The sequence below is a fragment of the Ambystoma mexicanum genome, chromosome 9, assembly GCF_040938575.1.
Source record: "Ambystoma mexicanum isolate Mex_15411 chromosome 9, UKY_AmexF1_1, whole genome shotgun sequence".
Lineage (NCBI taxonomy): Eukaryota > Metazoa > Chordata > Amphibia > Caudata > Ambystomatidae > Ambystoma > Ambystoma mexicanum.
In genome coordinates this window covers 962,049,280-962,065,341 of record NC_090931.1, presented here as the reverse complement: position 1 = coordinate 962,065,341, position 16,062 = coordinate 962,049,280, and the positions used below count along the sequence as shown (strand labels likewise).

The following is a 16,062-nucleotide window of genomic DNA, read 5'->3' as shown; positions in this document are numbered from 1 at the left end:
GATGACCTGCTCTCCAACCTTGACTCTAACATCCCCTCTGTCCTCATCCTACTCTATGTCGCTTCTGCCTTTGAGACAGTCAACCATGCCCCCCTGCTCAACCGTCGCTCTGATAACCTGCTCATCACTGAACAGGCCCTGGCCTGGGTGACCTCTTTCCTCTTTGATCAACCTTCCCTGGTCCAACTTGGGTCCTTCCTTTCCTCCATCTCACTCTACTTGTGGTGTTCCCCAGTGGTCTAACCTCTCTCCCTGGCTGTTCAACCAATACCTGGCACCCCTTGGCCACCGCATTTCCGCTCTCGGCTCCAACTTTCAGTGATATGCAGATGACACTCAGCTCATTTTCAGGCTTCCCTCCGCCACCTCATCTCTGACTTTCTCGGTCTGTCATCCAGGAGTGGTGTGCCGCCAATGATTTCTGCATTAATGCCAGGAGGACAGGGATTCTCATCGGCACACCTGCACCCTCCTTTCCCGTCACTCCCTGGCTGGCCCTCTCTTGGCCCTCTTCCTGCTGCCACCTATGAGGCTAAGAACCTCTGGGTCATCTTTGACTCCACACTCCTTTTCTCCTCACATCTCTGACAACTCTAAGAAGTCAAACTACCAGTGCACCTCCTCATAGGTATTCTTCCTTTCTTCGCCTTGCCCCAGAAGCTTACCGTCTCTAAAGCTCTGGTTCTCTCTAGGCTGGACTACTGCAACAGCCGCTTTCTAAATCTGCCTGCTTCTACTCGCCGCCCTCTGCAACTCATCCAGAACAGGACTGGGAGACGTGTCCTTGGCCTCAAGCCCTGGGATCGTATCTCTCCAGCCCTGAAATCTCTTAATTGGCTCCCAGTGGCTGCAAGGGTTACATTCAAGACCCTCTGCATTGTCCACAAGGCTTTCTGGGGACTGGGTCCAAAATACCTTCAACTCTCCCTCTGTAAATACCTTCCCACTCAAGCTCTTTGCTCCTCTCCCTCCAACTCCCTCAGGGTCAGTCGCTTCTCCAAGCAACGAGTTGGGGGTAGATCTCTTTCCTCAGCTGGGGCCTCCCTCTGGAACAGCCTCCCTGCCACTTCTGAAACTTGAGGCGAACCATCTCCAGTTCCGGAAGCACCTCAAGACCTTCCCTCTTTGCTTCTGCCTTTGCTCTTTCTCTCGCTTGCTCATCTGTCTGCTTCGGCTCTGTGCACCTGGCTACAGGTCCCTGCCCACCCAGCCACACACCCGCACGGCCTCCTGGCGACCCTTGCACTTGGGTCTGTATCTGTAAACCTACAGTCCCCCTTACTGGCACTTATCAGACACCCTTTGTCTGCGCATTAAACCTTGCACTTGCCACCATGCTGGTTGCACTACCAGTTGTTGTTTCTACCCCTTGCTCAGCACTTTCCACCTCTCCCCTCGGTCTTGCACTTTCCCTCATCCCTCTACCCTGCACTTGCGCGTTCTCAATGTCACTGGGTCTAGTAAGATGGTTGCTTTTGTCCTCCCTTGCCTCATCGCGCTCTGAAACACGCGTGTATGAACGCGACATAAATAAAATATCAATAACATTCACTTATTATCTTCTCTACATCGCTGACTAAATTAGGCAACCAATAGTGAGCCCTTAACCATCCTTTTGTCTTAGACATGCCAAGGTGACCCTCATGTCCTAGATAAAACTAATTTGCTCCTAACCTCTTGTGGAGGAACAATGCGGCCAGACCTTAAGAGATGGCCTCCCTCCAGACCGAGTTCATCCCAGACTATGAAATGCTCCTAAGCCATCCTCAGGATTGAGAACAAACTTTTTCACTTTGTTTAACTGGTAATCTCTCACCTCATCTTCTTTCAACTCACTCTCACAATGGAGTTACAAATGCTCACAAGTGGTTTGTGATCTGGAACATTTTTAACACTCCTTCCCCACAGAAATGCCTTAAATTTGTTTATGAACCAGAGTACACATAAAGCTTCCTTTTCTATCACATAGTACTTATCCACTGCACCTTTTAAACACCTTGACGCAAAAGCTATAGTCTTCTCAATCCCATTCTGTTTCTGTAATAACGCAGCACCCAAGCCAGTATTACTTTCATCTGTCCTTACAAACGTTTCACAAAAAGTGTCAAAGTTGCTTAACAGGTGTGTTGACAATGTGTTCCTTGATCAAAACATTGCTCTTGACACGTTTCTGACCAGAAAAAGTTAACATCCTTTTGCATAGCTTCCTGATGCCCCTACACATGTCCACAAAACCCTCTATAAATTTGGCATTATATTTAACTAACCCCAGAAATGACAGTACCCCTTGCCTGTCTATGGGGGCTTTTACTCCCACAATGGCATTCACAAAATGATCCTTTGGTAGAACTCCCTGTGTTCTAAGTACTCCATTTCTGTCATACGAAACTTGCATTTGCTCCTCTGTAGTTTTAGACTCATTCCACTCAAAATGTTCAAGACTTCTAGAAGTCTATGATCATGTTGAGTTTCTGAATTTTCTGTAACCAGGATGTAGTCCTGGAAGAACCACTGACCTTTAATGTGACCTAAAAGCTTGTGCATCATACGTTGAAAGAAGACAGCAGTTGAGACCAGCCCTTAAAGCATTCTCTTATACCTGAATGTCCCTTCCTGTGTAATAAATGTGGTTACTTTTCTTGACACAGGATGTAAAACAATCTGGTGGCAGGTTGAAGCGAGGTTCAGGGTACTGAAAAATGTGGCCGTCGCCATTATACTTACCATCTCCTCAATGTTAGGTAGGGGACATTTATCCACCACAACGCATCTATTCAGGGCTCTGAAATGTACACAAATGTTGGCCTTGCGAACAACAACTAAAGAAACCCACTCAGAAGCTTCCAGTTCTTCAATTATGTCCTCAGATAACAGTTTCTTAATTTCTTTGGAGACTTCATCCCTTAGTGCTATTGGTACACAGCAAACATTTGATGCTACTGGAACAGCCCCTGTATCCCTGCTTTAAAGTACTCAATTTATCCTTGCCCCTCCATAGTGTGAGAAACCCAAAGGTATCTCACACGCAGGTACCCGGAGATCTGTCGTCCAGGTGGTCAGGACACGGCCATTGCTATTCGATCCAGTTCCTGGGGGTGGACCAGTGGGGCAGGATCATCTGGGCGAGGGGTCTTCAGGGAGTGCAAGTGGGACACCGAGGGTTGAGACGCGGTATCCCCTTCCCTGTAACACCTTTTCCACACCCTACCCTGTAGGATATTTTCGAAGCTTTACACCCCACCCCCTTTTCCCACACAAACACTTTCTTACACAGTAACAGACAACGGACTAACACCAGAGCTGTTCATCTGACAAGTCCCAACACTCAGGTCAGGCAGAGTCAGGCAATTAACAATAACCACGCACACCAGACGGCCCTTTACCTTCCCCACAGGGATAAAAGGCGAAGCACGAACGCATGAGGAGACAGCTACACCAAACCGGCAGTACAAAGGGAGGAGAAAAGCAGTGAGACCTGGAAGGAAGACGAAGGGGGAATGCCCTTGCCCCTATATATATATATGCATTCCTGGATGTCTGGATTGGATTTAGTACCCCAAAGCCAGGCAGTCCTTCTCATGTCCGTGGCGAAGCATATGGCCCAGCCAGAGGTGTCAATGTGGGCCATGGTGGACTCCATGATGTCCACCAATTTAGCCTCCGCCTAACCCGCCTTGAAACGTGCCAGGCTCTGCACCGGAAGTTCTGGAAGGAAGTCGGCTATTTCCCGCCAATGCCTCCGGTTAACAGCTGCCAGCATGGCATCTGAGTTGGATTGAAGAAGGTGCAGTGAGGCTTTGGAATAAGGCTTCTTTCCGTAAGCCTCCAAGATCTTCTCCTCCTTGCCTAGCAGTGCCGAAGACAAGGTGGCCTAGGACGACCAAGGCTTTGAGTAGAGGGACGCTGCAGCGATCACCGAAGAGTGCGGTTCAGGATGTGCAGACAGCAAGAGTGGATCCCCCTACATTTGCCTATACTTGGCGTCGAGGCACCGATTGACAGGCTGGCCGAGTAGGGCTAAAGCCACCCCTTTTTGGCCAAGGCGACAACATCCTTCTGCATTGGGATCCCTGTTCTAGCCACGGGGCGTAGAGTGAAGACCCTGGCCAGGACCCCCACCTCGGGTTGAGGAAACCCCAATTACTCTGCCAAACCTGCGAGCCGTTCATGGAAGGCCTTGGCTGACGACGTCGTGTCGGGGTCCTCTTCCTCGTCAGTGTCCACCAGGGCGTCAGGCTGTTCTGGAGCATGTGGAGGAGTGCTGGGTGCCGAGGGTTGCGGTGTGCGGACCGGAGCCGGAGGCTGCAGCAGAAACTGGTGTTGAACTGCCTGAAGTGTGGGAGGCAGGAGAGCCGGAATCAAAGGAGCCGGCAAGGGCAGCAGGGACTGCACAGGGGCTTGCGGCGCAGGAACCATAGGAGGAATTACTATAGGCACAGGCAGAGGGAGCATGTCCCCGATCACAGGCAGGTGATGTTGACAGGGTAGCAGGCGGCTGCTGGGGCCGGTGCGTACTATGTCTTGGTTGCGGGGTAAACCTGCCCTGCAATGCTGATGGGTAAGCTGTAAGCCATGTACCTCGTTCTACCACCTGCACCGCTCCAAGGGGCGATATCGGACGAGCTGCGGCCATCTTGTAGAGCTGCTTGCCAGTTGCCAAATGCGGTGGTGCTTGGCTCACTGGGCCCGATCTCCTCCAGGACTCTTCGCGGTGGAGCATGAGACCTACCCTGCACCTCAGGACAGGGCCTGGTAGGTGTGTTGCCCTCAGCAGTATCGCTGGTAGTGCTGTGTGCAGGCCCTCGGGTGTACAACCAGTAAAAGAACCTTGCGGTCCCTCAGCTCTGTCTCCGGTAGGATCTAATGACCCCTCGGCCTGGCAGTCGGTAGCTGGAATAGCCTCGGTACTGTAACGCTCACCTGGTATCCACAGGGACGTCACTCAGCCTGTTCTGACCTCTTACGACCTCAAACCCTTCCCTGGAGGCCATTCGACTGGAGACTGGGCCTGAAACACAGGATTGGCAGAGTTTAACTCCCTATTGTCTCTGTGTGCTTCAACCCCTTCTTCCCCGGGGTTCAACCCTTCCCTTTGATACACAGCTCACCTTGTTTTCTTGGATAGTGTGCTCTCCGTTCTGCTTTCAGCGCAGGGGCACGTTGATTGATGCGGGCTTGTTCCTGCCTAGTTACTTCACTGGCAAGAGTCCGACAGGTAAGTATAATGAGTCTTTTGAACAGTTCTCTAACTTCCTTCCTTTCCTTCTTTAGATGATGGCCGGCGTCCGGGGATGGGGGCGTGCTGCTGAGATGAGTAAAGCTGAAGGTGAGTGAGAGCGCGATGCACCCCTTTCGTGTTTGCATTGAAACGAGTTCTTTTTCTGTGTCTTTTAGGTGCCGCGACGTTTTCAGCGTGGATGCTGGTTATGAAGAAGAAATGCGGTTAGTAAGCGCGGTATGCGGCGCCTCTAGATGTTTACACGCTAACCTGGAGTGTCTTTTCCCTCTTGCAGATGAATGAGAAGTTCCGGAGACAGAGTTCCCCCAGAGCGGCTAGAATTCAGGTAAGTGTTTGAAGCTCGTACAGTATTTAAAAATAAGCGAAGATTTGCCGAATGCTTACTAATGCCTTTTTTCTGTTCTTTTCCCTTTTCCTTAGGAAGCGGCGTGCAGGGATGGGAATGACACCGCCGAAGATGCCCGCAGAACAGAAGAAGCGATGAATGATGGGCAGAAGCACCGCAAGGTAAGGCTGTTCCTAACGGTGTTCTTGCAGGAGATGAGCGCAGAAGAAAGATGCAGGCCTACTGGAGACCGATCCGAACACGGTGAGTGTCACGCTGCAGGTGCAGAAAACGCAAGGCATGTTTCTCAGCCTGGGTGTGGCTTAAATAGTCTCTGGGTATCCCAGGTGTCTCTGGGCTGAACCACACCCAAAAGACTAGACCGCACATGCAGTTCTGGGAACCGAAATATGTGGGGGCATCCATCTTGTCCCCATCAACGCACTACAAGTCCAATCCCCAATGTTATCTTATGGGAGTGAGTGAATCTGGTGCCACAAGCGCCAAGTCTGACTCCAAGTGGGTCTTTGGAGGGATGGAGAGGCCCTTGAGGGCCATATAGGTGATTGTGGCCTGGCTCCAGCCTGACATCTTGGAGGGCTGGGGACATGAGGGGCAGGAATCATGACAGGTACCAGTGCTGGTGCGAGAAGCTGAAAGGTTCCTCCTGCTTGGGCGTTTCTTTGGGAAGGAGTCGCCCTTGCGGGGTGCGATGGAAAAAAAGCAGCCCTATCTTGGGCCTTGACTTATGTCTGACGAAGTCCTTCAAGTTCTCTGGAGGCGACTTCTCGAAGAGCTCCCTCCACCAAGCCAGCCCGTTCTGCAGAGCATGCGGTGTAAGCGCTTTGCACGCGGTACAACCCTCCCAGTCATGGTCGGGGCCAAGGCAGCAGAGGCAAAGAGAATGTGGATCGGACGTAGGAAGAGCCCCTCGCAGGCTGTACACCTGCTGATGCCCGCTGACATCTACATGCACCGGGGAGGAGCGTGGCGCCGGAGGACCGAGTACCTGATTGATAAAAAGAAGACAAAAAGACCGACGAAAGTATCCGGGGAAGAGCGCATGGTATTACAAGACCGAAGCCAAACCCAGGAGCGCTGGTGAAATCGTCCCGTTCCCGTCGACACGGAAAAAGGGACTGAGGCGAGGCGCCGGTGGGCGGAGTCAGGAGAGCGCATGCTCCCAGGGCCGTGCATGCTCCCAGGGCCACGCACCCATGCGCCTTGAAAATTAAAGGGGAACACGTTTTTTGTTTTATTGTGAAAAAGGTTCTGACTCCAGCCCCTAGCGAGGGACGGCCATGCAGTATGAGGAAAGGGGACGGATGTAGGAGTAAGACAACTACAGTTATAATTTATACCACCGCTCTTTTAAAACTGTACACTATAAGTGCAGTGCTGCTGTACATTAGAACCCCTTTACAGAGCTTTAGTTATCCAAGCACAATTATTCACATTTCTTTGAAGTATCTTTTTTTTTAATATGGAGTCAGCTGGCACAGGCTAATTAATAAATAATTAAATAGATTTCTACTCTGCAGCGTGCAAGTGAAATAACTGTGTGCTGAACGTGTCGGGCCTCTACACACTGCTAGGTCCTTTCCTCACGTTGCGCATAGGAGTCCATCAACGAGAAAGAAAGGAAACGCTCCAGAGAAACGAAACCTCACACAAGGACGTCCTGTTGAAGTTGGAGAGCAATGCAATACTTCTGCTATTAGCACCGCTCAGCACCACAGCAAGGCAACCCCGTAGCTCCACCGCTGCTGGATGAATTTAGTGCTGCCACAGGTGACAACTTGAACTCTCGGGTGCAGTGGCACAACGCAGACGAGAGCGGATCCTGGGGAAGTGTGCCACTCATCTCCAGGCACCAAGGTAGCAGCCAGGAAAGTAACTCGGGGACATTGGACACCAGAGCAGCCTTGCAGCAGAAGCAGGCATTGTGTGAAGGACACCGCAACTACAGGAGCAGGACAAATATCAAGAAATCATATTTGTACACAGGTCCTCCGTAAGACACACAATGAGGAACTTTGTGGCCATTCCAGAAAAGAGAGCAAGGTGAACAGGAATACTGACGGTATAACAGAGGCACTCAGTTCAGCGGAATCAGCCCCTGGCCAGCCTGAGCAATATGCAGGGAGAGGGGCAAGCTCCAGCTCGTCGCCAAATGTGAAGTATGAAAAGTATCAATAAAAGTAGGTACAAACCGCTTTGCTCCAACTGTTTTTATTACGTGGATTCTTATAAATCCCCTCTCCACTGCTAGGCTGGTACTGCCAGAGCTTCACAGAGGACCAACATATACACATATGACACATTCCAACACATCACAATGTGCCTGCCAAGGCAGGAGCTGGAAAATGAATGCAAATAAACAACTTTTAATGATACATGGAGTCAAGGGAAAACATGTAGATTGAATAACTGTTGAGCAATATTTACACAAACTAATATACATAATGTAGTTACTTACAGAACAGAAGTAAGATATAACAGTATCCGTGTATGTTTGATGGTATTTATGGTGTAAACATGTGTCCTTAATTCTGCCATGTATTAGCGGTGTAGGGAATACATTGACAATTCAAGTGTTGGCATTGTGGGCCCAAATAACACCTCTTGTTTAGGGTTTGTTCTAATTCCCACCACTTAGCCTTATGTGGATTGTGCCTACCACCAAATAGTGACAACCTGAATATACTATGTGCTATAATTAACCTAAAATATTTACTTGACCTCAGTACTGAATCCATGCTGAGTTGGTGTAATGACTGAAAACACGCATGTGCTTCCATTCACACAACTCTGAGGCTTTTTCCAGGTGAAAAACAAAGAATTCCTAGGCTGCAGCGCCATGATAGCCAAAACAAAGGATGGCTACATCCAGGATGAAGACCCATGCAGCTTTTTGATTAGTAATGATGCAGAAGATACAAATCCGTTTTTGTACACCATATTTACAAAAGCGTGCTTTTGGAACCAAGCTGCCGCTACTGGCACAAATTTGGTGAAAATCCATTCAGCGGTTTGGGCTGTATGTGTGAGCAAACGTTTGTTTCCATTGAGTTTATGGGAAAAACCACATATTCTGGGACCCCCGCCCCCCCATATAACTTTGCCCCCCCTGCATGAAACCTCACCAAACTTTGCAAGATCAACATGATGGGTCAATATACTTTTTTTTTTGCAATCACAGCAATATTGTCTAACAGATAAGAACTTAAATCAAAACAAACATCCTGGGCCAACTAACCTTTACTATTCTACTTGCAGTATGTATCTTTGAAACATAACTTTTCACCATGTGCTTGGTTTCCTTCGTTCCTTTTCTTTTTACAAGTATATGCAACATACTTTAGCCCCTATTTATATGCAACCAGATTTAGAATCTAAATCCACAAAAAATCTATAAAGTTTGAAGAAGAAAATAAAAAACGAAACTAAAGAGGCATCCCAACACCTGGGTACATTTTGCAATAATGCAGCTACTAATATGTGATCAATATACCTGAATTTGAAGTGGATGAACCATGAGCTTCATTAGCATTTCCTGATCTGGTAAAATGGAATCCAGATCAATTTCTTGACATTTTATAGCCTGCAGAAAAACAATGTAAAAAATAAATAATTGGGTTTCATGAAAAACTCGTATGAAAGGAAAAATCTATGGTTTGTACTGTACAATGTTTTTAAATATTGTTCAATTAGCAGGCTCTGACATTATGACAACAATACCATTTCTTTATTCTCCCTGCCAGAGGAAACACTTCTCTTAATACATGTATTGCATGGACAGCTATATTAATGATAGGCGCATTTTCTGTGCTGCATTACCCAACAGTCTGTCCTGTATAAAGTGCAAGCTCTGCAGCACTCAATGCTGAAATACAAAGCACACAACCTTGAACATTGCTACATTGAAAAGGACTATGCTGTACGCACGCTCGCTTGCTCACACACATGCACACTCAATGACTAGTCATGTCCAAAATCACACCAATGAATGGAGAGCTCTACGGGTGGAGGTCATATACAACTTCTGGGGATTCACTGAAGGATCCAATTGCTTCAAATGTTTTTCTTGAAACAACCAGCCAATTCAGTAGGGGAATGTCTATGTCCTCGGCATACAAAAATAAGAGGCAAGCACTGCCCTGTTGAAAATGTGAGTCCAAAAGTAGCATTGTACACTTTTAACGCGTGCACCCATCAGAAATCTCAGAAAGAGCCCGCGCACAAGCTAAATAACGATATATAGATAGGTGTCTTTTAGAACTTTGTCACATATCTAGTGGTCCTGTTGGAGGGAGGACAAATCTGCTTCATGGTGAAGTACTTGATGTAATTGTATGGGGTGCACTGGTTGATCCAGTCGAGGCTTGGTATGGCATGTAATGCTCAAATGTTCTTTTGCTGCAACCTCCCACATCGAGTAGGTCCTGCATCTCCACCTTCAGCTCTGGTCACATTAAATGTTGGGTGGCAGATCAGGGGGAAGAAGGGTATGAATATCTGCATTCATTTAATTTTAGTGTGTTCAAGTACCAGTCACAGTGAAGCCCACAATAGCATTTGATGATACCAGGGAGCACATGCACCTACATGTGTCCATTAGCATATTAAAAACACACACAAAAACAATGTCATATCACGCCTGCAGGATCCGGTAGTGTGATCAATCATGGCAATTAATTTTTGGAGGCTCAAGTAAACAGAACTAGATAAAGACAAGGGCCTCCAGTACCTCTCTGAAATTTATGTGGTCTTTTTGTGCTCACTATTTGTTGATGAGTTTATTCCACAGCTTTGGACCAAACTTTTTTTTTTTTTTTTTTTTTTTTTACAGGCAATTGTCTTTGTCTTAGAAAGCTGTGCTACTTTATACATCGCTTAATCAACACCAGCGATGGCTACTAGGCGGCTCAAATGGACTTTCCTATTTTCACATTTCAGGTGAAAGGTTTTTTTTAAAACCTTTTTAAACCAACCATGACTTTCTTGGTGTTGTGTATGTGTATATGAGATACATTACTCACCGTAATCGTATTTCTGATGCTTGTATCTGCTTAGATTCACATGCTGTGCATAGGCCGACATCTAGTGGAAGCTGCAGAGTATTAGTTTGTTTTTCGAAACTCGAAAATGGGCGTCGACACAGGGCATGCCAGTAATACTATCCCTAGTGTGACGTCCACTGTACCCATGATCCCTCAGGCATCTAGGACCCTCAGATTGTATTTTTTCTGACATGAGGTAGCATGAGGAGTAGCGCGAGTACAGATAATCCAAGCAGATAGATAGATAAGACTACAAGCATCCATGCGCCTTCTCTCAGAGGGGAGGAAGGGTGGGTCGCATGTGAATCTAAGCAGAAACAAGCATCAGAAATACGATTACGGTGAGTAATGCATCTCTTCTGAGGCTTGTGGAATCTGCTTAGATCACATGCTGTGCATAGATTAGCGAGCAGTGTTAGAAGGAGGTGGGATGTGAGAAGGGTCATGAGCAAATACATGTCTTAGAACCGCTTGTCCCACTTGAGTATCTGTCTTGGAATGGGTGTCAATGCAGTAGTGCTGAGTAAAAGTGTGAATAGAGCTCCAAGTAGCTGCTTTGCAAATGGTGTCAAGGGGTACATTTGCAATATAGGCCAGAGTGGCCCCAATGCCTCTTGTAGAGTCTGGCGTGAAAGTCAGAGTTGTGTCAGAAAGTGAGTAACACAGCTGGATACAGTTAACAATCCACTTAGAGATGGTACATTTAGAGACTTGATCTCCCTGTCTGCCTGTAGCTACGGAGACAAACAGCTGATCTGTTTTCCTTAGCGGTCTGGTTTTGTTTACATAGTGGAGGACCGCCCTACGCACATCTAGGGTGTGTAGTTTCACCTCAGCCGAGCTTTATGGGTCTTGGAAGAAAGCCGGAAGCTCGATGGACTGGTTCACGTGGAATTTACAAATAAACTTAGGTGAGAACCTAGGGTGTGTACATAAAACCAGTTTATCTTTATGAACTGTAAAGAATGGATCCTGCATTGACGGAGCCTGAATTTCACTGACCCTTCTTATAGATGTTATTGCTACTAAGAAGGCCATCTTATAAGTCAGGTGTTTGAGACTGCTTTTATGCATGGGTTCGAATGGGGGGCCCATGAGTTTAGATAGCACCACGTTAAGGTCCCATCCCGGTGGTGGGTTTGAAATTGGAGGTTGAAGTCTCTTGACTCCTTCCATGAATGCTTTAATCACTGGTACTTTCCACCACAACACCTTGTTATGGGAGGTGGAATATGCTGACAGCGCTGCCAGGTGTACCTTTAGCGAGTTAAAATCCAACCATGCGTCCAGCAGGTGGAGCAGGTATATGACAATTGTGGAAGGAGTGCAATCAACTGGGTTGATTTGCTTATTCTGGCACCAGATAACGAATCTCTTCCATTTGTCAAAGTAGTTTGGCTTCCTAGATTCTCTTAGGATGTCCATACATCTCTGCAGTAAATTGAGATGTCCAAACTCTAGGACCTCAGGAGCCATGCTGCCAGGTTAATTGAGATGGGTTGAGGAAGCACTTTCTGACCTTGGTGCTGGGACAGTAGGTTGAACCAGCCCGAGAGTTTGATGGGTTCGCACACCGCTAGTCTGCGTAAGTGTGGGAACCACGGTTGTCTCGCCCACATGGGAGCAACTAGGACGAGCGTCATCGATTCTCTGTTCATCTTGTTGACCACCTTCCTGATGAGGTGTTGGTGGAAAAGCGTATGCAAACATCCCGGACCAGTTCATCCACAGGGTGTTCCCCCGGGAGTCTGGTTGGGGGAACCTGGATGCGAATCCTGGGCACTGCCTGTTTTCGCTTGTAGCGAATAGGTCTATAGTGGGGAAAGCCCACTGAGAGAAGAGATCTTCTACGATTTCTCTGTGTAAACCCCATTCGTATTCCTCTGGGAGCATCCGCCAGAGAATTGAGATCCCCTGGAACATGATGAGATGACAGGAAGATGTTCCGTCTGAGTGCCCATATCCAAATTTTCTGGGCAAGCTTGGACAGATTTGGCGAACGTGTCCCTCCTTGCTTATTCAGGTAAAACATGGCTGTAGTGCTGTCCCTTAGGATCTGCACTGACAGGTTCAACAGGTAGGGCTCGAACGCCTGAAGCGCTCTGAATACTGCCAGACGCTCTAGCAGATTGATATGATTCTTGGCCACTGAGTGAGACCAGAGACCCTGAGCTGTGTAGTGGAGATGATGTGCTCCCCACCCTGACAGGCATACGTCCGTTTTGACTACCGCCTGTATCTCGGGATCGTAAAAGGGTTTCCCCTTGGACAGATTTTCTCTTGTCCACCAGTGAAGGCTTTATACAAGCGGTGGCGAAACGAACACTAGATCGTCCCACTGACCACTTGCCTGAGACCACTGTTTCGCCAACCATTCTTGCATGGGACGCATGCGCGTGTGGGGGACCAGGTAAATACATGACGCCATCATGACCAGCAAATGCATTGCTTTGCGTACTGTTATCTGGCGACCGGCCTGATATTGCGGAATTTGCAGCAGTATATTCCGAATTCTTTCCTCTGATGGAAAAGCCAATCCCTCTTGTGTGTTTAGGACAGCTCCTAGGAACTGTTTGGAGGTGCTTGGCACCAGACTTGATTTTTTCTCGTTTATGGAGAAACCTAATTCGAAGAGGAGGTCGATCGTTCTTTGAATGTTTGTTCTGCAAATAACTGGGTCTCCCCCGTGATGAGCCAGTCGTCCAGGTAAGGGTACACTGGGCTTGCCTCCCTGCGTAGATGTGCCGCCGCCACCGCCAGTACATTGGTGAATACCCTTGGAGCCGAGGCTATCCCGAAGGGCAGTACCTTGAACTGGTAGTGCTGACTGTCCACCTTAAAGCGCAAGTATCTTCTGTGCGCTGGGAACATGGAAATATGAAAATAGACATCTTTCATGTCCAATGTTGCCATGTAATCCTTTTTTAGGAGGGGGATTACTTCTTGGAGAGTAGTCATGCAAAATATTTGGGGCTTGACATACTTGTTTGCAGGCTGTAAGTCCAATACTGGGCACATTGTCAAATCTTTTTTTGGCACAAGGAAGTAAGTTGAATAAATACCCTTGTTTACCTGGAGTCCCGGGACGAGTTCTATCGCGTCCTTTGCTAGACGATTGTCTATCTCTTCGAGGAGGATCTTCTGGTGGTCTAATGAATGTACTTTTTGTAGTGGAGGGTGGTTTCGGGGACGCTCTAACAGTTCTATGCAGTATCCTGCGGACACTGTGGACAGCACCCATCTGTCTGACGTGATCCCTTCCCAAGCTTGGGTGAAGTTGGAAATGCGTCCCTCTACTGGGGATGCGTGAGAAGGGACCCTGAACGGAACATCACTGTTTTGGGGGAGGCGTGCCACCGCCTCTATTGGGGCTGCCTCTACCCTTACCACGTCCTCTCTTGTTACCCCTGACATAACCCTGGGTAGACTGCTGGTGGTTGTTGTTCCATGGTCTACCCTGCCCCTGGGACTAGTTGGAGCCTCTTTGGGAATTTTGGCGGCGTGGGCGACGAAAATTGCCATTCCCTCTTTGATTCGGGCGTTTGTTGGTTAACTGGCCCAGGGATTTGAGAGTCTCGTACTCATCCTTGGCATTTTTTAGCACGTCCTCTACCGCCTTGCCAAACAGTAGATAAGGCTCCACCGGCTTGTCTATTAAAGATGCTTGTGTCTCGGGTTTGAACCCAGATTGTCTTATCCAAGCATGTCTTTTGATAACATTGCTCTCTGCCATCAGTCTGCCGGCGTTATCCGCGGCATCTAAGGTTGCGTTAAGGATGCAACCGGACACGGCTCTTCCCTCTGACACAACCTGTGCCAACTGGCCTTTTAAAGGTTCCGGGGCGGAGTCGATGAGTGCTGCGACCTGTTCCCACTGGTGGCAGTTATAACTCGTCAGTAGGGAGGTGGAGTTGGCAATCCTTGCCTGGTAGGCAGAAGTGGAGGCAACCTTTCTACCCAAACCATAGATATTTTTGCTCTCCTTGTCAGGATGAGCTTCAGACGATGATAGGGGCGCTCCCGCCCCCTTTCGGTTGTTTGTCACTACCAGGGAGTCCGGTTTCAGTTGCCCCCTTATGTACAGCGGGTCTGACTGGGCTGCCCAGAATAGTTTTTCGATCCTGGGGTTTACTGCCCTGGTGAGGTTGGGATTTAGAAGGGAATGGTCTTATCTCCTCTGTATAGATTTGAGAATAGGGATGGCCTGGGCAACAGGTCCCCTTTCCCCCCACTAGCTCCTCGGCAAAATCCCACTCTTGCTGTGCTCCCTGGGTATCTATGCGGAAGTGTTCTGCCGCTCTGGACAACACCTCATTCAGGAGAGGTTGGTTGTCGACCGGGGAGTCAGTAACCAGAGGTTCTTTGTCTACTGGGGAGTCTACCCTGTAGGTTTCTGGGTCATCCTCTTCCTCCTCTCGGTACTCGTCATCCCCATAGTAGTCCATTCCAGTTTGGTCTCCCAACGTGCCCAAATCTGGATCCTCAATCAAAAGTGGATCCTCATTATATTAAGAGTAAGGCTGTATACAGAAGGGGCCCGAAGACCGACTTTGTGTTGGTGCTTCAACCCGGGATTTCTTACTTGGGGGTACCGGGTCCCTAGACCCTGAGTGTGTAGCCCCGTCGGGGAGTATAGAAGAGGAAGTGCTCAGGATTCTTGGCATAGAAGTCTGCCTGGGATGATATCCTAGACATAACTCTGTCTATGTCCTCACTAGACCATTCCTTAGAGCTGGGGATTACTCTTTCCTGGGAGAGTTTCCCTGTTTTATCCTGACTGGACCTATGGCCTTGTGCAGGGGTCTTGGGTAAATTAACAGAAGACTGACATGTCTGTCTGTTTCTATGGTGTAGAAGAAGGTTGAGAGTGCTTCTTCTGCTGTTTTCCTCCCTCCCTGTGGGTGGAAGAGTGTTTCCCTGGTGTTTTCGCTCCTTCAGAGCCTTTCGACGTCTGGCGTCGAGATTCGGGGGTAGTGTCCCTATCTCTAGAGTGTGGAGGTCGGGACTCGGGCGCAGCCGTCACGTGGTCTGCTGACGCCGATTCCTGGAGTGCAGCCTGGGGATAGAGGTCGGCTTCCTCTTCCGACGATCGAACCTCCGTTACCTTAGGGAGTGAGGCACTTTTGTCAACAGTGCATGGTTGCCTGGTGTCATGCAGCGATCTTGAACGAGAACGCCCAAAGGACACCGATTCGGTGGACAGTTCTCTGTGCGCCTCTTTCTGAGAACTCGACGTGCGCGTCGAGTCTCGGTTGGACTTTGTGTGTTTAGTGTCAGTGCTGTGGGTAGCGCTCGTGTCGCCGGGGGTTTTCCACATAGCTGCCCTGCCGGACAACCTTCCGAGGGCGGGTACTTGCGCTTGGCTGTCTCTCAACGCCACATTGCCCTCGCCGTCCGAAAGCATGGCGTCCCTGCCATCACTGAAGGCGCCCTCC

The 16,062-nt window shown here is 48.6% G+C and overlaps 1 protein-coding gene across 5 annotated transcripts in view; it reads right to left on the bottom strand.

Moving 5' to 3' along the window:
* Nucleotides 1-16,062, bottom strand: part of UBR3 (ubiquitin protein ligase E3 component n-recognin 3) — a 2,710,065-nt gene that overhangs the window by 2,193,851 nt on the left and 500,152 nt on the right. For all 5 annotated transcript variants that reach the window (XM_069616177.1, XM_069616176.1, XM_069616178.1 and 2 more), the window contains exon 13: nucleotides 9,079-9,168. In XM_069616177.1, coding sequence (XP_069472278.1) covers nucleotides 9,079-9,168 — 90 coding nt within the window. The remainder of the gene's footprint in view (nucleotides 1-9,078; nucleotides 9,169-16,062) is intronic.